This window comes from Fulmarus glacialis, unplaced genomic scaffold, assembly GCF_000690835.1.
Source record: "Fulmarus glacialis isolate BGI_N327 unplaced genomic scaffold, ASM69083v1 scaffold14886, whole genome shotgun sequence".
Classification (NCBI taxonomy): domain Eukaryota; kingdom Metazoa; phylum Chordata; class Aves; order Procellariiformes; family Procellariidae; genus Fulmarus; species Fulmarus glacialis.
The window spans coordinates 19,174-44,455 of record NW_009220132.1 but is presented as its reverse complement, the minus strand read 5'-3'; the positions used below and the strand labels follow the sequence as shown (position 1 = coordinate 44,455).

Sequence of the window (25,282 nt, the reverse complement as noted above, 5' to 3'; positions counted from 1 at the left end):
GCCGGTTACCTGGTTTTAGTGGGTTGAACTGGGGGAAAAATACTTTCCATGTCAGTGGTACATCTGAGTTCATAGAGCTATAATAAAGTTGAAATTCTGTGTCTGTATGGAAATACAACAGAGAGAAGGGATAGAAATGTAAGGGAAGAACTTAAAAAGAAGAAAGCATACTATGCTTGTAAAAATTAAAAAAAGGGGGGGGATTTTTATTTTGCTTTTGTGGGGGTGGGAGGTTGTTCAAGGGGTTTTTTGTTTTTAATATTAAGTTCATCTGCCAGGGCCCACGTGGCAAGTATCGGAGCATTCTCCAGTGCATGTTGTGGAATTAAAATGCCTGGAAACCATTAGTACCAATATGTGCTGTTTATATTGCTGAGACCTTGTCCTACCCAGCAGCAGTGATTGTGGCACTGGTGGAGAGAAAAGCAGGAGACATTTGCTGTGTTATGAAACTTAAGAACCTTGCCTGCCTTCCTCAGATGCTGAAGTTTCCTTTCTCCCAAGGGACACTGAAGTGATGGCGACATCAAGACACGGTTGCAACTACTGTGACAAGCAGGAAATCCTGCCTAGTTTTTCAAAATCAGGGAATATAGATCCATAGCCCTCCTGCAAAACTTCTGAGTATTTGTATTTACATACTCTTGGTGTGAGTTTATAATGTAAGGCAGCAGAAAGAAGGTCAGACAAGAATAACGTAGATAAAGTTGTGGTTATGCAAACCGTGCTGCTATTGAGCTGGCTCCTTATTCAGCTAAAATAAAATGTAGTGGGGATTTTTTTTTGTTTTTTAAGTTATTTGGGTAGGATAGAAACATTCCCAACGTTGGCTTTTAACCCCTGCAGGATCGCGGCGTTCAGCATCAACTCTCTGAATCATGAGTGGGAGGAAAGGGAAATTGCTTGGAGGAAAGTAATCCTTCTATTTAAATTAAACAACCTCTAACGTGTAAAACCAGCACAGATAGGTTTTGGGGCAAGAAATTAAGGCATTAAGTAATTTTGCTTCTTCTTCTTTCGTTTTTTTGTCTCGAGAACTACCAAACAAATCTTACAAATACTTTTTGACAAACTGTGTTTAAATGCCTTAGTCTTGGCTCTTCTGCATTATACCTGACTATCACATGAACCGTAGCAAATGCAGCTGGGGATTATAGTTTTCCTACATCTAAGTCATTGATACTAACAGTTTTTTAGGAAGTGTGCAGTCTTTGGGCTATAAATAGGTTTTTCTTACCGTTTTTGAAGTTGTTATCACACCACGAGCACGTTGCACATCAGGCCAAGTTTTGTGGGACCTTTAACTGCATACATCTTATAAGAAGTGAAGCTGTCTTCTGAATCAATGTTATGTCTCAAGTTTGGATTGAAGTGCATTGTTATTAAGTGAAATGATACTGGTTTTGGTTTATATTTCAGATAATGTTCAATACTAAGCTTGCTGAAAAAATGTGTTCAGTAAAACCCTTAGGATGTGTAGAATTGGAGACTTTAACATGTCTTAAGTAACTGTAGCTTTATACTCCTTGCACATCTTTTCTGCTAATTTATAACAAGGAGTGTAAGAACTATTCTGGACTCTTCTGTCCAGAACTCGCTTTGCAGAGGCCAAGATCCTTACTGTTTCTCAGTAGGTAGCAGCCTGTATTTGGTGCTTATAAAAAGTCTTGTGATCCTCAGACAGTTATATATTTTGTGGCAAGTGAAACTTTGTATCAGCTATGTATTGTTTTCCATCTTAACTTATTTTTATAATTTTGGACTCTTCTTTAAAGCAGTTAACAAAACTTGACATAAATATTTTCTCTTTGATATAGACAACGTTGCTAAGTCGTCTGGAACGAATATTTGAACTCTGTTTTCCTTCCATGCCTGTTCTTGAGATTGAAGAAGAAATAAGTTCCTTGAATCATTTGTTGGAAGCAGGTGAAAAGCAGATGACAACTGAGGAGACCTTAGCAAATACTGGGTAAGAAGCCACAATGCAACAAAGTTAAAATGAAGTAGAAACATGTCTTCTTTGGGAACTTAAAACATATAGCAGTAATTCAAAATTACTTGTTTGCTTCAAGTGTTTTGAAAAACTGTTGAGTAAAAATTAGCTATCTAGCAGAATGCTTGTTTTCAGTGACTATATATACCAGGAGTATTTCACTTCGCGTATCAACTTAGTCAGCAGCCTATCATCTTCTTTTAAGTGATGTCTCTGAGTTAATCAGAATATGTCTTATTAGTTACACTTGATATAAATTGCTATATTTATTCATGTGATGATGAAGTCTAAGTAGGCCTTGTCCTGTCTGCTGTGGACATCATTTTCCAATTATAAGTCTGAACTATAATTGTTCTGAGAACACTCTGCAGTTTTAGTTCCCCTGGGTGTTGTATTTGGGCGTAAGTTTAATTGGAATGTATAAAAAGTCACTTGCATTAAAAACTAGAATAAATATTTAAGGCTGCTAAGCTGTTATTCCTGTTGATAACTTGATTTATGATGGGTTGTATAGGGAACTGATGGACGTGTGGACAGAGCTGCAGGATATCCATGATGCATATGGACTGAGATACCAGTGGGGTGGCTCCCACAGCAACAAAAAGCTTTTGTGCTCCTTGGGAATCGACACAAGAAATATTGTGAGTCTGTCAGTAAAACTTGCTTTCTAAATAATGGAGCTGCTTTAAATGTAGAATCAGGTGGAAGTCTTTTTGTAAGAATGCTTGTCTCTTAGTTGCATAGCTGCACTGAATATGGCTTTTCATGACAGACCATCTGACAACTTACCTTTTTATAAGCCCTATTAATATTCAAAGTTGCATTAGTTTTTAACCATTGTGTTATACTTAACATAGTATTTATGCTCTGATACTAATCTTATACAAGATACATAACATGGAAAAAATATTGTCATCACTGACACAGAAACTCTTAAGTAAGTTTTTTTTGTTGTTGTTTTATCAGCTCTTTACAGGCAACAAGAAACAGCCTGTTATAGTACCCATGTATGCAGCAGGACTGGTAAGCTTTTTTTAGTGTTATTTTTTGTTATCGTTCCAACAACATTATATAATGAAATATATTAAATGACATTAAGCACCAAGTGTGCTGAAAGATATTTTTATAAGTACGGTTATGGCTTAGGCATCAGTAGAAATGCTAGAAAAGAATCATCAAATACACAATTTTCATTATGTGCACAAGCAGATACTTTATTTTAGATGAAAACAGTATTGATTTACTCATTTCATAAAGCAAGCTATTTATCTAATAAGGTGGGCTAGCCTAGTCTAAGCTCAGTTTGAGGCATTTTCTAAAACAGAAAAAATTGATTGAAGTAATGTATTCATGTGTATGCAGCAATAAAAAGTTCTTGTTGAATTTTAACTATTATATATAAGGTATAGATGTATAAATGTCAACTAAAACTTGACACGAGAAACTAGATCATTAAATAGTTGTCAAAAATGACAAAGGAACATCAAAATTAATTAGAACATCAATTCGCATCGGCACTTGAGGGAAGCCCTGGCACTAAGACCAGGTGCTTCAGAGGAAGTTAAGAACTGCTAGATAGTTACAGTATTCTATGAAATGTGCGTAGGAAGTTTTTCTCAGCACTCTCCAGCATTCCTCTTTGTGCAACTGTTTCTCTGACAGACTGTTTGTTAATTACTTGATTGCATCTCAATATCCCTAGGTCAAGAGAGATGCATGGTAATGCTTTGCAATGTTACTGGCATATTAATAAAGGACCCATATATATATATTAGGCTATTTATGCATACGAAAAGCGTTGTATAGCCAGTATTGTTGTGTTGCCCCAAGAGCTAGATAAAAATAGCAAGCATAATTTAGATTTCCATAGATTGAAGGAACCTCAAGTAACCTAGTGCAGCAAGATCAACTGTTGTCACTTAAGCTGATATTCTGTAATTCCTGTTTGGCATTTCAGACTCTGTGCAATGTCTGTAGTAGTAAAAACATTCAGAAGATAAGATTTGCCATTTTTGCTAGTCTGAGCAGAATAAATGTTCTTTTTTCTGGAAACGTGTGGAAATGTGTATATATATATACACGCGTACAAACACATACACTTTTATATGGTCATTCACAAATTGAATATAAAAGGATTACAGTTTTCTTTGGTCTATATTAAGCCAATTTAATCTGTAGGTTAATTTTGTAGAGTGACTTCTACAGTCGGTTTCTAGAGCTGTTGTTTTCTAATGCATCAAGGTCAGCTCATGCACTTCTTCAGATGTAAGCATGGTATTCTGATACGGAGAGATAAAACATCTCATAGCAATGGCTGTTTTCTTCCTGCAATACATTTGTGAGCAAGACTACGTACGCAACACGTGCAGTTATTTTTTGCAACAGATTGTTGTTGCTGATTAATTATCTCCTAAATTTTTTATACACTTGTGCACACAATAAGCTGGATAGAGATGATGGTAGGAGTAAAGTGGCTTGTGGCTTTCTGTTGCCACGCTGCTTCATGTGTTTCTCTGCTGTCCAAAAGAATTGATTTAACTGGTGGTTAAATTCTAAGCTCTCCTAACATGGTGTAGAAACATTTGTGGGACAGCTGATCTTGGCTGACTTCCTGAAATTATTTTAAAATATGCTAGTTGCAAATCCAATAGTTTTATTTGGGGGTTTCTTTTCTCATACCTCATTGTTCTGAGGTGGTTTGCATGTCTTGGTGCAAACTTTGGTCTTTCTGTAGATCTCTTTCTCACCCTCAATTTTATTCAGGAACACCAGAGATTTCAGATGTTTTTTCATAGTACTGTTTAGCTTTGAACAGTTTGCTTAAAATTAAAAATGTGATTTTAATTATTTTCTTAATGCTTTTTAATGCATTTATTTCCATGTCAGTAGTTATTGTTCTTGGTATCATTCTGCAAACTGATAATTTGACTTGTTTCCTCTGAATTACTTAATTGTTGAAATGGAATGAATGCATTGGAATGAAATGAAATGGAGTGAAATGCAATGGTCCTTTCTGATGGGCCATTTGATGTTTCCGGCATAGTCTACACACAATTGGGAGGAGAAGACATCACCTTATCAAGTAATTGTTTCCTCCAGCTTAAATTACATTATTGAAAGTTGAAAGCAAGTTCCAGCTGAGCACTTGGGTTTCTGTTACTGGCTCTAAAATGTTTCTTAGGCCTAAGGAATCAGGATGACTTTCTCCTCTGCCCCATCTCCTTCTGTCCCCCTCACTGAAAGTGTCCCAGAGATGTATGATTACCCCTGACCCCTAGTTGAGGGTAGTACTACCTAGGAGCGTGTTTTCTGTTGTTTTTTCTGCAGTTCTTGAAATATATATGTGTGTGTGTGTATATGTGTGTGTGGTTTTTTGTGTTTTGTTTTGCTGCTTTTCTTTTTTAATTTATTTCTTTATTTATTTAGGGTATGTTAGAGCCTACCAAGGAACCTTTGAAACCAATATCTGCAGCAGAAAAAATAGCTTCAATAGGACAGACACCTCCTGTATCACCAGAGATGAACACATGTACATCTGATCAGTTCCAGGTAAAAAACAGAGAGAGAAGGGGGAGGAGAGGAAAAGAAAAAATGAGGGAAACAATGGGATGCCTTGCCTCTTCCTTCATATTTAAAATATCTAGATGGTGTGTTCAAAGAGAGCTGTATGTAAAGGTGTTCCTGGATTGAAGTCCTGCTCTTGGATCTGCTTTTCATGTGTGACTGGAAGGAAGTCCCTGTGATAAGACTGTAGCAGTTGGTGGCCAGCATTTAAGAGTCCTGATGGATATTTACTGCTATACAAGCAGCTGCTCCAAAAGGCAGTGGACAGTTACTTCACAAATTTTAGGTGTAACTTTACAGTTGTCCTTCCTCTAGCTAACATTTTTCATCTTCGTTTTTTCTGAAGCTTATTGTAGGAGTCTGATACAAAATGAGTTCAGAGGAGTTTAGGAGTGAGCTTTTGAATTCCATGAATTCTGTTTTGTTGGTGGTGGTTTGATATTATGATATTAGAAAACCACTTAAATGCCCTGCATGTTGCAATGTGTGTGGCTGGCAACTAGCTAATGGGATATGCAGAGACATTTCGTTCTCAGTGTCACTGCAGTGGTACTCGGCACATATTCAGAGAGTCAGCTGTGTCCCTCCTTAGTGCAGGTCTTATTTAATCTGCCCAGCATCTTTAGTTACCTGCTATGCTTGTGACTTCTGATTGAAGGCATTCGAAAATGAATTATCCTTGTGCCACACCCAACCTTAACACTAGGTACTTCTGAGTACGGTGATTTCCTTGCGCTCTTTGCTCTGCCATAGTGCAGAGCTCTGTGACATGCTCGTACCAGAGGAGAAATTTTTTTCATTGTGGAATACCAGTATGTCAGTGGGCTCAGAACTGAGGTTGGTTTATATAGTAATATACATGTTTGGCAATGCTTCCTATGCTGCTTCTCACAAATACTATAGTGGAACTGAGCAGCTTAACTGGGTATTAGAAAAGGTAACAGTGGTGATTATTGCAACCAGTTTGAGCTGAAGAAATCACTTGTGTGATTTCTATATATGAACAAAGTAGGAAAATTTCACTGGCTTTCTTCAGCGTTCAAAGTTCCCTTTTTTAGAGAGGGGAAGACATAGATTAAACCATACGCTAAACATAGTGTAGAGAGCTGTGAGAGCCTGAAGTGGCAGCATCTCTGACATGTGCCATTTTCTCAGTTGCTTGGCAGTCGTAGTGTTGAGTGGTGAAAATAAGAACCTCTACTTATCGAAGTCTCTTTTTTTTTTTTTTTTTTTTCCCCTCTGATTATGAATTTGTACTTTTGGGTACTCCTGCAGCAGAATTTCCCATTACTTGTTACAGTTTGATAATCCTGTCTCATAGCTTGTTCTGACAAGGCTATCTCAGTTCCATAGTTGCGGTCGATGAATGCATACGAGAATCTTCTATGCTATCTGTCTGCACTGCTGGCCTTAGGTTATTTTTCCAAAAAGACAAATACTAAAATAAGCTTTTGGGGAACAGATGCGTTAGAGTTCTAACCATTAAGAATGCTAATAGGCCACAGTTAAGTGACATTCAGAAAGTTTCAGGGCATGAACGATCAATTCTCCACCTCAGAGAGCTTGTTTCTTTCTTGGCCTCATCTTCTGTTAATGTTTCGTGGCTTCTGTTTACTTTCGGGAAAATCCAGCTTCACTTCACATTGTGCAGACTGTCTTTTAGGAATATTCCAGATTGTAGTGGTATTAAGATGATGTGCTCAAACTTTGGTAAACTTTTCATTAGAAACTGTGCTATGAATGTTAATAAATAAACATTAATAAGCAATGGAGATATAGGCAATTTTAGTGGACCCTGAAACTTCTTATTCTAAACACAGGTAATTTAGGTACAACAACTTATGTATCTTAAAGCTTAACTAAGTAATTACACATTAACTGGGTAAAAACTTCTAAATTCCTCCATTTTCAGATGGCAATGATCATTGGTCGTTCTTATATTCAGAAATATTCAGCATATTGGCTTTCTTATTGAAAATTCTTATGCTTTGCTTAAGATAAGGAAAAGAGTTCTCCTTTGTTGAAAGCCTGGCACTTTTGGGACTTGTATACAGATCAGTGTTTTTTTTTTTGCTGAGGGAATAAGACTTTGGAAGAAAGATTGTAATGATGCAAAAGTAGGAATGCAAAGAACTTTTGTAAAAACGCAGAAATGCCTCCTTAGTTTTTTGGTTGTAGGCGAACTGAGGAAAGCATGCAGAGATTTAAAATAGAGAGCACTAGAAATCAAAAGAACGAGGCAAAAAGCAGCAAATGAGCTGCAATAATTTTTCTTAGTTATTATATAAACTCTATGTTTTGGCCTCCTTTCCTGCAGAGGCTCTCACTGGGTTGGTTAGACTGTGGAAACACAGTGGACGAATTTCCATCTGAGTCATTTAAGCTGTAAGGACAAGGTTTTTGAAATGATGATTTCTCCTCTCAAGCAAGTTAAGTTACTGACTGATCTATCACATTAGTTTATTGTATAAAGATGACTGTTGTAGACTCGTTCTGGTTTGTGTTTGAAGGTAGCATCTAAATTCTTCTTTGATCTGTTGTTTATCTTGACAATTGGGGGGTTTATTTCTCTGTTCCTCTGTGCTCATAACTGTAAGACAGTAAACAGAATATGAGATAATCCCCTGATTACTGTTGCCTTTATCTAAGCATGGTGACTCAAAAACTTTGCAGGTCTGAAGTAAAAGGCTCTGTCAAGGCACATCAGGCATAAGAGAGAATGGCTGCTCAAACAGGCAACCTTTGCTTGTGGCACCTGAGATAGGTATCCTTCTCGTCTGTTTTACAGCATCTGTTACAGCGGGCTTCTACACCATGGCCAAGTTTTCAGGCAGTGTGATTAGAATATATTCCAGTGCTTGTTAAAAAAGTTTCTGTCTAGACTTAACGTTGACTGCTTTCTCTTGATTTGATACTGTTCTCTGGCTACCATAGTTTTAAAGTTCGTTTATCTTCTTCTCTTTTGGCTTTTTTGCAAAAAGTTCTCTAGCTATTTCTGCTCTTTTGGTGTTGCTTCAAAGCATCTTCTCTGTATTTGGGACTGTTTCTTTGCTAGAGCCTAGTGGTAGCTTTGTCCCAGCGTACAGGATAACTTTGGGATTTCTTACCTGCCTAGTTTTGCGTAGTAAGTTTTATATTGGAATAGAAATCTACAGTGACCCAGACCTTTCTAGAAGAAAATTACCAGTAATTCTTTTCTGTGGGTGCCTATTACAGCACATCTGCATGCATGTAAGCCACTGAATTAGAGATCAGTTTATAATACAATATTTATCTTACGCTTGCTGGCTGTTAGGGACTGACCGTAATTAAACCCTACGGGCTGACAGTCTTTAAAAACACTTTTAATTACATAAGGGACCATCAGGACTTCTAACAATGACAGATGCAAACTACCATATTATTGGCCACCAGCCAAAGGCTCCATCATGGAACTGCCCTCCAGTTATACATATGAGAAAGATCCAAGAATATATGTAGCTTTGTTGACAGAGTATAGGAGAAAGATTTGCAGGTAAGAGAGATTACAGAACTTGCTATTCTATCAGATGTGACAGTTGCTTAAAGGTGGTGTCTGAGAAAAATAATTTTCAGAACTGTTGTAATTTTGCCAATGAATACATACAATGAAATGTATGAATTACTTCCTTGTAAACCTTTTTCTGAAATGTTTATGGTGCTCATTTGTGGGATCTATCTAAATATTGATATTACCTTTGTATTACAAGCCCTTCTATTTTTTTCCCGTAGCTTTAAGACAGAAAAATACTTCCTTTTTTTTTCCCCCCTTTGTTTAATTTTCCTTGGGTAATTATTGGCACAGAGACAAACACTTACATTTTACTCCTTTGGATTATAAAAGCTTTTACATAATACCATTCTAAAATTACTGTGTGAAAATATCTCTCACTTTGATAAAAGTGAAATACGATGCAGGAAAACCAGAAGGCATCTTAGTTTCCTCTTTTTCACTTCCTTAACACTGAGTAGTACTCTGGCAGCTGAGTATACTTTTTCATTTCTGTACCATGGCGTGTAATCTAAGATGGAGGGAGGAGTGAGAGCAGTTTGCCCTGATTCTCAATATCCTTCTAGATTGGGCATTTTTCCTTAAAGCATGTTATTAAAATACTGGTTGTAAATGCAATAATCCAGCAACCTTGTAATCTCTGAAAGACAAAACATTATATTCCCATTTGTGGGGCATGTTCCCATTGTCTGAGATTTCAATGCTGTGTTCAGGTGTCCCAGTATAGTTAGTTTTCTTAGAGCCGAGGTCACTAGAAACAGAAAACTTTTCCTTTCTGTTTAATTGGCTTTTGCCTCTGCCCTCTCCTTTCACTTTGTTTGCTGTTGTATAGACCAGGGCTTGCCAGCATCCTGCAATAGATGGGGTCTGCTTTACTTGCCCCCCCGCCCCCGCCTTTTGCAAGTGGTTGAAGTCAGCAGAATGGCCTCATCCCACAGAGCAGACTAATATACTTAGTATACTCTTACTGATTTGGAGTCAGATTTTTTTTTTTACCCCCCATTTTAGGAAGAATTCATCACATCCTTTGTCTTTTTGGCAAATTTGAGAACTAAGTCATCATTAAAGGGAAGAGCTTAGCCAGCTATTGGTACCACCTTTTCCATGCAATTCTGTCACGCTCATGAGTCCTGACTCAGTCTTTTGACACAAAATGTAGTGGGTGTTTTCCTCAGTTAAGTGAGAGTTGGTAGGAAGCTACTTTGATTCAATTTGAGTTCATTTTCCTCAGGGCAGAAAGCTCCTAAATTGTCATACCTTCCTCCTTTTTTTTTTTTTTTTGGTACAAACCCCTTTTAATGTTAATATATTTTAGGTGTGACAAACCTTAAACAAGCTACTGATGATAGTGATCATTACTTCATCAGGTGTAGCTTCTACACTGCTAACATTATGTTTCCATGCAAATCATTTCAGTGCCAGTAACTTCATTACCAAAGCAAAGTAAAAAATGTAGCATCAGCTCCTTAAGCGCCACGGAGTGAATACTGTTCTAATTGTGCTCAGTGCTGGAAATATTTCCAAGTCATTAGATATGAAAGATTTTTCTAGGCAAGGCTTTTACTATAAGTAAACACAGAAATTTCCAGCTCCCTTCATTTTTCTTTCTGTAAACTTCTATCACCTAGCAAAAGCCTCTTACAGTTAGCTTAATTGTACCAAGCTAACTCAGGTTGCTACAGTCTTGATTTGTGAATCTGCATATTTTTTCAGTGTTGGATAGTTGAAAGTTTTAAAAGTTTAAAAAAAAAAAAAAAATTAAAGCCTGACTTTCTACAAAAGCAAAGAGAAGGTATGTCTCAGCCACTGGAAGCTTGACAACTAGTGATGCATTTTAAATAATGCCGCAGAGAACTTCCATTGCTTTTCTTCCATTAGTGTGATTGTTCTGTTAGAAGTTGAAGGCACATCCTTTCCCAATACTTCTTGACGATTGACTTCTCTGGGGAGAGAGCAGAAATGTAATGCACAAAAGTAGAAAGGTCAACTTATTTCAGACATTTCTGATACTGTCCCATCAGTTTGTGTCCTGAGAATACAGGACGACAGCACTTGCAAGTTGCACTGCACCTGAACGCACTTTCCCTGTAAAGTATGGTCCCTGGTGCTTGCTTGATTTACCTGTGTGTGTGCAAAAGACTTAACAAGAGGAAATGACAAGGCGAGGATGGGCTCCCAGAAGGAGTCAATGTTTCCACGCTCCTCTTGTTCAAGCATTGTTACCAATGGTTTGTTTATATATTGGAATGAGTTAATCGTTAAAGGATAGTAAGTCACAGGGTTTTTTTTTTAAAGGGGGTGGAGTGGGGAGGGATAGTTTGTCCCTCATATGAGGGAATATGTCTCTTAAAAGTACAACAAACCAAAATACTTGTGGGATATTTGATGATGATATCATAAAATAACTGATTTTATATATAATCAGGACAAAACATGGATGTACAGACAGCTTTCACTAATAACCCTATTCTAAATTTGCCCTATAATTGTGTATACATAACTTTTTATGCAAAATGCCTCGTCTTCCATGAAAGTAATAGTAGTTTAACTTTCAACTATGCCTTAAGGTCTTTTTATCCAATTCATATGTTTTAGTTATTTTGCAGATCCTGTTTGAGTTAGAAGTTACTTAATCTGTACTGTTCAGAATTTAATAAGACTTCCTGTGGTAGAACAAATCTACTTTGAATCTTTAGTGCATATTATGAAAATACACACCTCCCAAAAGTTGGGGCTTGCTCATTTAGTTGTCTTTTTAGTATTTAGACGCTAAAGAATCTGTTGTTTGAACTGCTTTGCATTGTTGTAACCTGAACTGACTATAAAATCTGATTTCTGACTTTTCAACTCTAGGAATCTCTACCACCTGTCCAGTTTGACTGGAGTAGCAGTGGCCTTACTAACCCTTTAGATGGTACGTCTCTCCGTAGAGCCTCTAGCACCAGAGCTAGAGATAAGAAAGCTACAAAGTTCAGACAAACATCTATCTGCTGATTATTTTTTTAAATATACACACACACACATATATAAAAATATATATAATATTTATTTCTTACTCCTAACTTTGGAAATTCAGGCTTTCTTTCTGATTAACTGTGCCCCTACGTGAAGTATTATGTAGTCTGAAAAATACTAAGTTAAGCATTATTTTAGATTCCTGCCATATGCTGATGACACAGTGGCAATATTAACACTTCATTATATACATAACTGCAGATTATAATGAAACTCTGAACAAATGAGCATTTTAGATTGACAAGTTTTACTTCTTAAAAGTGTTTTTCACCAATGAACTATCTCTTTCGACATCCTTTGAATGACAAACTTGTGTATAGTGGCTACTTCAAAGCACAATATTTTAACCACAAACCGTTTGCAAAAGATACACTTCTTGGGCTGAAAGTTTTCAGATTTACAGATAATTTTATATTTCAAAAATGTGACTTCATCTGTTATCACTTTTGCTTATACTCAAGAGCTAATTATAGCTAATAAATTAAAGAGGTAGCTACAAACTTATTTGTATCTGTAAATGTATATAGTTGTCGCATAAAAGACCCTTCACCTATGTCTATTTTAATAGCAAAGTGAGTTGTGCCACCGCCTCCAGTCTCAGAAATGTAAGTGCATGCAGAGTAAATAAAACAAGTTTTGGAAACTTGTTTGATTGACAGACTAGAAACCTGTAAAGAAACTGATACCTTTATGAGGAGCCTGCTAACAGCAATTAATTCATGACACATAAGTTGTTCAAAAGCAGGCTAAAATAAACTGCATCTCTTACTGCACTGGTGTTGCCTCACGGTGTTGTTTCAGAACATGCGGGATGTTAAGAGTTTGGGTAGCAATATCATGGTGCTGAAGGAAAGCCTGGATGGACCCTTTTGCTGTTGTCTGGTGTCTTATTACTTCAGTCAATCATCATGCTTTCTTTTTAACAAATACCTTCTTTAAAATGTATCTTGGTTTGATTTCTGTTTTAGTACTAAAGGGGAACAGTATAATTTACCAGTGAGGAACTGGATATGAGTGGCATTTGTTACCCTGTGTTCACACTGCTTTAAGATAATTATAATTAATAGCTTAACGCTGCTAAATAAAACTTTAAAGTTTTTTTTTTTGTTGTTCTTTGCTATTTGGGGATTGAAAGAATGGCTTTCAATTTCAGTGAGGAGAGAAAAAGCCCACTATATTCTAACTATCAATTGACCTATATATTGTTTCCCTTTAACTGATCACATCTTTCTCTCTGGGTCGTGCTGGTTCTCTTTCACTTTTAGATTGAAATAAATATTTCTATTTTAAAGTTACTAGTGTTGATTTCCTTGCTGCATTGTACATAAGGAAATGTGCACTGAATTAAGTTGTTAACATTTTAGAAGGTACAAACTAATACTGTAAGCATTGTTTTCATGTCAATTTTTAAATTGCGTACTGAGTACTAATTATAACTTGCATGTTCAAGTGTGTGTCTTACCCCTTTTTACACATAAACCCCTCCCTTGGCTTACCTTCTATATGGCTGCCTACCAACACGGTCACTGAATTTCAAGCTAGTGGAGGTTCCACTCTTCTGAACCTTGATTTCTTTGGGCCCGTGGATGACAGTAGCTCTAGCAGCACCACCACAATCCCAGGTCAGCAGAGTGTTAAAACCACAAATGTAATATTATAACGACTTACTAAAAGCATGAGCACATCACTTGACTTTCCTATAAACAAGGAGAAATTTTACATTGCGTTTCTCTAAAATGTCTTTCTACTGCATTTTTCCTTTAATCTGTGTTCTGTTTTCTGATGTTTTGTATCGAGTGCGAAGTATTTAAAAGGTACTGTCAGCTCTGTATTTATCACATACTGAAGGAATGAATGGCTCTTATGCTCTTGCAAGTAAGATGTTAAAACGCTTGTTTCAAATGAGAAATTTTGAAAGTTAACTTTTCTAAGCACTTAAGAAAAATTAAAAAATGCTGTAGATGTTTTTTGACGATTCCCAAAAGATGTGGCTTGTTCTCTGTTCTGAATGAGTGTCTCCAAATTATAGGATTATGATGTTATTCGGAAGTTATGTGTGAATATAAAGTTATGGGGCTTAACGTATCATAACCCCGCTGGTGTTTGCTGCTACCAGGCGGTTGGGGATTTTTTCTTTATGTGAACTACTAATATTAATGATAAAGTGAAAAAAGTGTTTTAACAACATTCATAATAGAAAGCAAGGATGGTTGCATGTTTGTGGGACATCAGAAGTTCATGAATGTTAATTATAAAACCAAAGCACTTTATCTGCAACTTACTTCATTAAAAGGAGACAAAAACACCACTCTCTCCGTTGAATAATACGTGAAAGTAATTCAATTCATTTATCACGTAGTTCTGACATGCTCTGAGTATTTTGCGTGAGCTTGTGAAAACCTACACTTTGAATAAATTTCTGCAGGAATTTAAGGGAACATTTTCGGGATTTATCCCAGTGCATAGGATAAGTAGATAAGGCAAATACTCTTTCAATACAATGCCTGAAGAAGCCATGATAATTATTTTCTTCATAGGAAGGGTTTTTTTTCTCTTAGTGATTTTAATTTAAAAAATAAATTTTTAAGAGGCTTGGTGTTTTCCCACATTTCAGATAAGTGCTTATAATTATTACTGTAGTTTTTGTTTTTAAAAACCTGCTTTTTTAGTTTTGAAATCTGATCACTGAAGGCAATTTTATGGCATCGCATTCCAAATGTCTTTTTATTCCACCCTTGAGAAATGTCATTATCAGATGAAAGATGGCAGGTTTGTCGTGGAAGTGATAGGTAGCAAATTCAAGATGCTTGAGTCTTACAGATTCTTTTGTAAGTGTGTGCAAGTCTATCAACATCAAAGTCGTCAGTACCCAGTACACATACTGCTCGTGCAGTTGGGTACATTCTTGTGTCCTGATGGTGTGCACACTTGGAAGTGATTACTGGAGGGATACTCTGTTACCCTTTTATTGCATTTTTTTATGTTGTTGTTGTTTCATCAAGTTACAGGTATTATCACCTTCCTGGTATGCCCTATAGTGCCTTTTTTTTTGTTTGGTTGGTTGGTTTTTCTTTCCTCCTGACTTGTTTCTGGGAAAGTCATTTGTTTCTTGGCTTGCAGCTCGTGTGTTTGTGTGTGTGTTTAGGAGCTTTGTGTGGGGTTTGGTTGGCTAACTTTCCTTCAATATCTCATTAAGGTTTTGCAGTGCATTCCTTAAATATTCTGTAATCATTTGAATAAAATGGAGAATATGCAACTCATAAAAATAACTGAAATAATTGAAAGACAAATTGTTAGATCTTTTGGCTTAAAGAAGAAACCTTTATCAGTAATAGAAGTTTGTTCTTTCTCTGAAGACCTTAATTTTACTTACTATAGATCTACACTGCATTCTTCTCAGTCTGATTTCATCAATAGCCAAAATCACTTTTTATTAAAATTTGCATTCTACATCATGAACAGGGAGTTACTCATTTCTAGTATGTTCCCACAGATTTAGTGTATTGTTTTATTTTTCATGTTGATAGTTTAACATAAATCTAGCTAGTAAGAGGTTCCTGAAGAACAGTAAACTGAGCAGTGACATCGCACTACAATGAAAATGAATTCAGGACCATAAATGTGAATATCTAAATGATGTAACTTAAAAGGTTGCAGTCAACATTTGTTGCGGAGTTGCATGTCCAAGGACTCCTTGTTTCAATTAGTTTTACAATTTGTACCTTAATGGGATTTCGCAGGCTTCTGCAAGTCAGAGTGTATTTCTTCAAGTCTTCCTCTCCCTGTTTGAAAGTGGGTATTTTATGGAATAGCTGGGCTTTTTCCTATTTCCAAGTTCTGTAAACATCTGACAATACTTAAAGTCTTGGTATACTGGTCTCAGGACAGTACATATTTTGATGTTGTGCATGAAACGGGATGAAATTAACTTTGAAAATCCAGACTTAAAAAATCTAGGCTAATCAACTCATATTAAATGGAGCAAATCTTCCCTCCCAGCTCCTGCAACTTAACCAGATGATTTTCTTAATTTTACTTTTTGGTCAGCTCAGTTTCCTAACAGTGAAAGGGTCAACTTGTGCACAAATGATCAATGGTCAAGACACTGCTTGGGGAGAGTTCATGCAAAGCAGGCATGAGGATTATTAACCCCATCCGTTCGCTCACATAGTACTGCAATTACTGGGTAGAAAAGGCAGGACAATAGGCACAAGCATTTTTTTTTTTTTTTTTTTAATTTAGTAATCTTTCAGTATTTCAGGAATACTTCTAAAAGCGTCTTGATCCAGGCAAGTAAACTGGGTAAAATCATCAGCACATCAGTTTATAAATGCTGGTTTTATGTTAGGTAGCTACATGGGACCATCGTGTGCAAGTATTTGCAGCGTTTGTTCTGCAGTAGTATGGAATGATTCTGTGTTGTCCAAACCAGCTGGCACTAGTGTTATGCTTGTTTAGAACGCAGATGTCTATAAAACACAATGCTTCTGTACAAAAATTCTATGCTGTTTGTGAAAAATATTTGTAATCGTGGATGGCACATACGCACACTTCATTTAAACCCATGAAGCATAAAATAGCTGAAACTGTAACTAGAGGAATATCACCAATTTAAAATGCTTCTGAGCAATAAAATGTGTTGTAAGAGTCTTTCCTCTTGGTGTATTTTGATAATTCTAATTCCTAGAGACTTTTTTAAAGAAAGCATACTTCTTATCTGGAAATTCTAGAGATACTTCCTACTGAGATGTGATGCTTGATATTAAACATGTAGAATTTCACCTATACATACGTATTTTTTTGGATGCAGGTTTCCATTGTTTGTATTGTTTTCAGAATGACCTCTGCTGATAAAATTTGAAATCCATTTGCAATGTATGTGATGTCAAAATTTAGCATCTGACTTAAGATATCTGAAACTATGAAATCAAGACTGAAACATCCAGATACCTGATGCTTTATAAATACTTGAAAGATGAAATGGGAGCATAGACTAAAAGTTTTGGTAGCATTATACATATTAGTATGTAACTCTTTAAATGCCATTCCACTTGTATGTATCATAAAAGCTGCTTTTCCTCACTTAAAAAATTTTTAACACAACCTCTTGTGAAAAGCAAGATACTAAATGCACTCTAATGCATGCCAGCGTTGTGTGTAATCTCTCGTTAAAGAGTTGGTCCCTGTTAACGTGCAGCATTCTTTTAATACAACAGTTGAGTTGAAGTAATTGAAACAGTCCATTTTATCACAGCTGACATCTTTACAGGTGTTTCACTCTAAAAGGTAAACCAAATTTGTTTTGTTTACTCTTAGACTGAGACCTTGTATGCCAGACTTGATCCAATGTGTGCATGTTTTGTAGTACAACTAGAAAAGCTACTGAAAAAGGGTGGGGAGAGAGGACAGTGTTTCAGAAACGCAGACATGTTCTGTCATGTTCTTTTCATGTACCTTGAAATTATAAATGATTCAGATGTTTACAGAAAACAGTCTTTAGCAAGTCGGTCTGTGGCTAATTATGGCTATACTTGCTTCCAACCATCACTGATTATCATTTTATACTATAAGGTGTGGATCCTGAGTTGTATGAATTGACAACCTCAAAACTGGAAACTTCCAATGCAAGCAACAGAGTGACTGATGCGTTTGCAAGACTCATGTCCACAGTGGAGAAGGCAAGCACGTCCACAAGGTAAATACTCGTTGTTGCACTTTTTTCTTATTTTTCTGAGGGTGGCACGAAATGTGAGGAGTCAATGTGTGTGCTGTTTTAGGTCAGAAGTTCTTGAATGATCAAAAGGCTTAAATTTAATAATTACATTTAAATATGAAATTCATAGTACTGTAGTTCATATTTCAAATTATCATAGAACTCTAAAATAAGATGGGAAACAGTTCATGAGCTGAAAGAAGATGATCACCAGGACATAAGTTGAAAAGCTAGAGCCAAAGACTGAACTGGAGGAAGCGACTTTCTGAAGAACAGAGCTGATTCCTAAGAATGGAAGGGTAAACTGAACCACGCAGTTCAGTGACCTAGGACTTTGACAGAAGACTCTCCTCGGTCTTCTGTGTAATTTATAGATCGGAATGTTCCACAAGTAAAATGATAAAACTGACTAATAATTATGACAATATTTGTCTCTTCCCATATATTTCTAGCACCTGTCAAAACTTCAGTGACCAAACATCAGACTCATTTTGGTGTTGCAAGTTAAGGAGCGAGTGTGTAGTTGGTTTAGGATGTCCTTTCTGCTTCATGGATCTCACGTGAAGTTCTTCTGTAGTTTTTTTTATAGTAGAGTCTATATAAAGGCTTTAGGTGTCAAATGTCTTCCTCGGTCTGGCCTGTTGAATGGGTACAGAATAGTCTCTCCTTTTATAAGCTTGTATTCTTTGGGTTTATTTTTTGAGTCTGTATCTTAGCAGTAGAATCCTGGGCTGTCTTAACATGTAATTAATGTCTGTGCCCATTAAAAGAATCGCTGAGTGATTCTCACCAAGGAAAACGTTTCTATTGTTGAGGAAGTGCATGCCTCAACATGCAACAAGTATTAGTTGCTTTGCAACTAATAGATAGTAACATATCCTCACTCGTAAGTGAGCTTTAGGGTTTATTCAGCACTCTAAAACTAAATAGATGCGTTTCCATGCAGCATAGCACTTAGAGAGGAGGCACAGTTGAAGAGGTGTGGCAAATACAGTGATTTGTAATGGTGGGAGATAGCTGGCTTTCTTGAAATGACTAAAACTATAATTTTCAAGAGCTCTTTTTAAACATCTTCTTCCATTGAGAAAACTATCTTGCTAGTTTTCCTGCAGTGAAAATGTTCAAAGTGAACACTGAATAAAAAAGATCAACGAGCCATGAAATTTCAGGGGAGAACCAGTAGAGGGAACTCCACACTTCAATGCTGATTTTTGTGTTTCGGCTTTTGGATTACCTATTTTTCTATCCATGGAGTGCATATACTCTTTCTGAAGATACACTAGTTGGAAAGTTTGACTTTCACTAATTAGAAAACATAGTTACAGTTGAAATATAATATTTATTTAAGTCTAGTTTAAAAGTAACCGCAAATTCACAGCAGGAGATGCAAACTCCAAATGTATCTTTATTATTTTATCTCCACTCATAGATTTGTACCTGCTTGCTTGCTTTAAGATGTCTTAGCTTACTACTTCTTTACAAAGGAACAGGGAAGTCTGCTTTGCTTCAATTAATGTTGACCTTCGTTTTTCTGTGTCGTTGTTTTTTTTAATGAGGGGTTTGGGTTTTCTCCAATGCTTCCACGGTGCCCTTGAAAGCTCTTACTTGCGCTGTTAAAGCTCTTTATCCAGATGTGAAAGTTTTTCCCCCCTTCTGGAGAGCGTTGCTTACTGATAGGAGGAGGTTCTATATCTGTGCTGTAGCAATATATTGGGCTGTAGGAAGAGGCTGGGGACCTCAGACCTGGCGTTTAAGTTCAGACACACACAAGGATTAGCTGTTTTAAAGCAGCTGTTTTCACTGTTCAATACAGTTTGTATGTTTTTGTCAACTCTGAATTTTAAAAATTTCAAGTGGTTTTTTTCTTTTTTGATTTCATGCTCTCCAAAAGAAAAGCAGTCTGTTTTTCTGTTTTTCAAGCTAGAAACCTTCAGAGATATGAGAAGGTCTTATCTCAGCAGTATGCCAGATATGTTGCAGCATGTTAAGCTTTTTCTAATAAAATTGTTTTTCTTCTGAAGTTTTCTTATTCTTTCTTAATGAACTGGAGACTTTAAAATAGGACTGGCTGGGTACAGCCAGCTCAACAAGGATGACTTTCATGCACCAACCTGGAGATAGGGACTATTAGCTATTCATGATAACTGATGAGGGAAGATGTGGCCAGTGTCAGCTTCAGTTATGCTAAGGCTATCCCCTGTCTGTCTGTAACTCGTCTGAAGTCAGGATCTTTGAGGATGAAGTTAGAGTGAAAATACCATTGTTCAGCTGTAGGAAGACATGTGAAGAGTCGTCTTTGTCTGAAATAGCCCCATCTTTTGCTTGCAAGCCCATCTCTTGAAGCTGGAAAGTCAGTTTCTCAGAAGGAAAGTGTTGGGAGAGGAGGGGAAACTCCCCCCTCAGCTTGAGTCTGAAACCTTGATGGCAGCAGTAAGTGTTGAAGGTCAGGGATCCACTACAGCATTCCGCTGAGACTCTGCAGCCTTGCCCAGTTCCATAGCATTGGCAGAGATCAAAAGTTTATCTGCTGTCTTTTTGAAAGAAAGCAGAGCACTGATACCTTTCCAAGAAATGGCCAAAACCCTCATTTAAACTGGAAATACTCCTTGTGGGCGGTGTTGGATGGAGCAGGCTAACTCTTACTTAGTGATGATTTTTTTTTTTTTAAGTGTATTTCTCTAATCAGCTCATTGTTGCTATTAGAGCCTGGCCTTGCTGGTGCTATCTGCAAAACCCTTTGCAAACATGAAAGATGACTGAAGTCCTCAAAGACTTGAACGCTGCAGAAAGGGGTTGGAATGCAAAACAGAACAGTGAGGTGTCAGTGACGCATCAACAAAGCATTCCCTATTTCTTGCTAAATTTTCTTCCAACAACTTTCCTGCCTGTCAGTCTGGCTAATTTCTTGCAGCTTAGTGTTAACATGCCTTTGAAAAGGAAACTTCATGCCAACAGGTAGAGGGACTTGCAGTTACTTGCTTGGGTAAGGGCATCTCCTCTGTCTTGGGGGGATGGGGGCAAAGTATTCTGTAAAAGGTAGTTTTAATACCTGAATAGGCAGGGACCCTGTTTTGAGCCAGGGCTGGGTCCTTTAATGGTTTAGTAATCAAAAGTTCTGGTTCCAAAGCAGACAGAGGTAGTACAGGTGCCACTGGCCATCCACTTGGGTGTCCATTCTGTAAGCCACGGTAGCTAGAAATTAAGAGTGCATGAGTAGAAGCTCTGCAATGGCCCCCCACAGACCAACGTTTAGCAAAAGAATCTCATGGCAGTGGGAACATCTTCAGCAAAAGTGGTGACTGAAATTAATGGACCTGACGTGGTTCTCTCTCTTGCCTCTGTCGTAAGGCATCATGGTTATTAGGCAATTTGGTAAGTTTTAAGGGTAAAAACAGTCTGCAGTGATGATGCTACTTTGTCTTTTAAGTTCAGAGATTTAGTGAGTAATTCTTTAAGGTTTGCCCTGATGATTTTTGCTACCGAAGGTGCTGACTGTTACCCAGAAAGGGTACTTGCAGTGTCCAGTTTTATTGTCTTCCGGAGGAACCTGCCCCTCTCCATTGAGGAATGGAGACTTTAGGCTGTCTCATCCCTCTCTGCACTGAGATGATTTAAAAAAAGGTTTTGAGCCTCATTACCAAGGGATTGTTTCTATACCTGTAACTTGGTCATAGTTAAACAGCGTTTGCTGTGTAAGTGTGTTAGCTTGTCCTTCTTTATAGATACTTTTTACAGAGTACATTAAGTAGATAAATTATTGCAAAGGGCCTCCAGCCAGGAGGGGAGCATTCAGTAATCGGGTGAGATTCACATCTGACTGTGCTCACTGGTGTGCATGTTCTGCGGTGATGTTGCAGAGACCAGCTAGTACAGCAAGAGCAATAGCATCGTCCTGTGATAAAGGTCCTCCGTATCGTCACCAAATAAAATGCAGCACTGCCTCTGGGACCCAGCAGTGCCATTTCTTAGCATGCCACAGTTGAGCCGAGGAGGAAGAGGCATATAAATAGCAAGGAGTGTGTGAGCTCCATCTCGGTGCCTGATTAACAATTACAGGAACTCCTTTTAATGCAGATCTGAGTCAGCCTTCTTCCTTTGGCTTCCTCTGTCAAACTCTCCTTTGTTAGCTGTAAGTCCTTGATCACCAGGAGTTTGTACCTTTAAGAGGCTTGTGGTAAGTGATTACTAATAGTGGCACCAGATACTGATAACACAGTGGTGGGTGACAACCACATTTCAACAGCTCAGAGATAGTCCTTCGAGTGCAAACAGAGCTGACTGTGGAGTTGTTAGAGAAGGAGGCACATATTGGCTCTCTGCTTCTTCCTTCAATAAATCCAGCTCACAGCTTTGTTTATCCTCCAGAATTTGGTAATCTGCCTAGTCAGTGGCTCATGAAATTCCACTGCAGCAGAGAAAAGAAAATATTGCTATTCTAGTGAAGGAGAGTCAGATTTAGTATCTAGGCTGCCTCATCTAGAGATCTTTCATCAAGTGGAGATTTCAAGTAGCAAACAAAAGTGATAGTTCAGTGTCAACACAATGATCAGCGATGTCAAGGATGAGTTTGACTCCAGCTCTTTTTTTTCTTCTCCTAGCTAAGAAATTCTGAGACTGCTGCTGAAGCAAACACGTAGCCCCTTGCTTTCCCTGGTCTCTGATCAGTTCAGGAAACAGTCCTGATGGGTGCTGACAAAAGAAAATAAAAGTACATGCTGCTTTGTGATCGGAGTGGTGATTGCCCTCTCATGGGCTCAGCTTAAAGTTTATAGCTAAGATGAGCCATTGAAAGGAAACTTCTATAGGTTCAAGCCTTTTGACTCAGCTTTTTGCCCCAAAGATGGGGGAGCTTATTCAGCTAGAATTTCTAATGTCGTTACAGGGTGCAGCAGGTGCCTTTTTGGAACTGGAATAATGTTTGATGGAATACTCAGGTTTTCTAGTAATACGCAGCGTTCTTCAAGATAAGCCAGACATCTGTAAAGTATGAGTATTTGGGGAGGGGAGGGAGACTGCTGTAGCAGTCTGAGCCAGTCTTCATTTTACTTAGGAAATGTGAGTTTCTTGCATAATAGTGGGAATCAAGCAACATGGGATTCAGACTTCTTTATTCATTTGCGCTCAGTAACTCTTGTGAATAATGCAAAAGGCAAAGTAAACACCAGTGATTCCCAAACTGCTGTATGTATCATTATGGCTACACATACTACTGCACTTCAAAGCAAGTAGCTACAAGTTGTGAGCCACCTTTTGCTGCTGATGAGCCCTAGGGGAAAAAAGGGTTTGTGGATCACGATGTAGAGCGGTATGATGTATAATCTGAGTACAGTCATGTCAGAAACACAGCATAAGTACCTTCTTTTTCTTTTAAAAGTATTAAGAAGTAAGTTAGGAACTTCTTAATGTCCTTTCAGGATTTTTCCATTTTATTTTGAAAGATTATACTGAATTTAGGTCGTTTAGAACTAATGCTTCTATTGTCTTATCCCTAGAATATGGGCATGGTTGTTTCTTCAAGTGAGTAGTCCCAGAATGGCATGCTGGAACCTGCCAAAAAAACCCAAAGAAAAATATATAAAAACTAGCATCTGAATAGGAAATCATCTTTTTTTTTTTTTTTTCCTTCCCCCTTATTGCAAGAATATTCAGGAACATTTTGCTGACTTTCTATGTTAACATTTTGTTGGTAGGCAGGTAGGTATTATAACATTAGGCTTCCTTTAAGTAGCTTACAGAAGTGCCTGTCAATGGGAGACGAACTGCCAGAACATTGCTTCAATCAGTGGTTCTTTTGGTGATCCAAGGGATATCAGGTACTGGATTAATGCACTCTGTTTTTTTTTATTTCTCAACAGGAAGCCTAAAAAGGAAGAACATCTTAGTGAAGAGGCTGCCAAGGTGATTTCTAGCCTTCCTGACTTAACTTTCATGCATGCCAAGGTGTTGATGTTCCCAGCCACATTAACACCTTCAACAAGCTGCCAAGAAAAGGTAGACTAAAGTGATGTGAATTGGATGTTTTCTATTGATTTTTTTTTTCCTCTTCCCTCTGTGGGTCGTAAAAAGCAATCTTGCTTTAATTAAAAAAAAAATCAAGTTCAGATGATTTGTTGGTAAGCAGCACTAGAAAGGTATACATAGTAATGTATATTTATTTACATACTGGAGTCCTAAATTTATATTAGAGAAAAATGTAAATAATTGGGGGTAAATCTTTTTGAAGATCTATTCTTTTTGTTGTGCTGGGGTGTATACATTTATGTCTTTGTGAAATACACTGGTGGTGTCCTTCTTACAAAACTTCAAAAAGTTTAAAAAAAAAAAAAAACCTAGAAACACATAACGAAAACTTCAGTCTTCACAATCTGTGAAGTCCCCCTTAAAGGTTTTCAGATTGTATTGAGCATCTTTTTCTTTCCTGCATATATTAAAATACGTGTTGCTGGGAAAAACCCAAAAGGTTACATTGTCCCTTTGCAGGTTTTCACTTATTGTTGTTTCTTTAAAATCCAGTAATTCCTTTTGTGTTTTAACAAGCTTAAGATGTGTTTTTCCTTTTCTTCTCCCCCATCCCTTCCCCCTGTTTGATTGGTTGGCTGATCAATTTTTATGTTCTTAAACTTCAGTAGTATGGCTCTGTCACTATATAGCCTTTTGAAAGGTATGCTGTCAGTAATTTCTTGTTCCAGTTATGGATCACTGTCTAAACAGTTGATTTTTTTTTTTTTTTTTTTTGGGTCATTAGAAGGTTGTCTGCTTTTAATCAGTTTGATTTGGAAAAGAAGGACCAAAACTATATGAATGTCTTACAATGAAATTTACCTGTTAAAATTTTTTATGTTCTGTTGTACCACTATTCCTGTTTGATTTTGCACAGTGTAAAATGACATAATCATAGATTGCTATGGTTTTAGGCTGTATATACAGTAAAAAACTATGGGTTGTAAATGTCTGGGGAAATTCCTATGGAAAAAAGAGAGCTATGTAGAAGAACCTCTAAAAAAGGTCAATGTGCATGCCCAAGGTCTTTTGAGATTTAAGTGTGTAAATTTCCTTTTAGCTTACACAAAATAAAATAATTTAAAAGATACATTTGTATATAGTCTGCTATCTTTTTATACAGAATGTATAGATTATTCATGTTTCTGTGGACGGTAAAATCGATTCACTGCATTAACAGTAGAACCTTCTAATTTGTATTGCGCAGTCCCACAAAACACACCTGTCGGGGTCCTGCAGAAAGAGAAGCAGACTTTTCTTTAATTGTCCCGTCTCTTTGAACGTGTTGTGATGTACTTTTATTTCTGTCTCCAACTTGTCTTCTGACTTGTAGGGCAGTGTGCCTCAAGACATGTCAGTATTTTGGGTTAGAGACTTCTTCAAAGTAATTGGCAATCCTCAGCTGTAAGAAATACAAATTATGCTGAAGTGAGAAAGGACAATTGGTTTCGCCTATTTCTTAGCTAGA

General features: G+C 37.2%; 1 protein-coding gene across 1 annotated transcript; it reads left to right on the top strand.

Annotated features, from left to right (window-relative positions):
• Positions 1-1,817: 1,817 nt before the first annotated feature.
• On the top strand, positions 1,818-24,904 carry LOC104078847 (aftiphilin-like; the record flags this gene model as incomplete). Its single annotated transcript, XM_009580655.1, has 8 exons — positions 1,818-1,969; positions 2,508-2,634; positions 2,960-3,016; positions 5,420-5,542; positions 11,940-12,000; positions 13,640-13,723; positions 17,673-17,796; positions 23,670-24,904. Coding segments are annotated over 8 exons (873 nt in total), but the record flags the coding sequence as incomplete, so codon positions are not given.
• Positions 24,905-25,282: the final 378 nt, after the last annotated feature.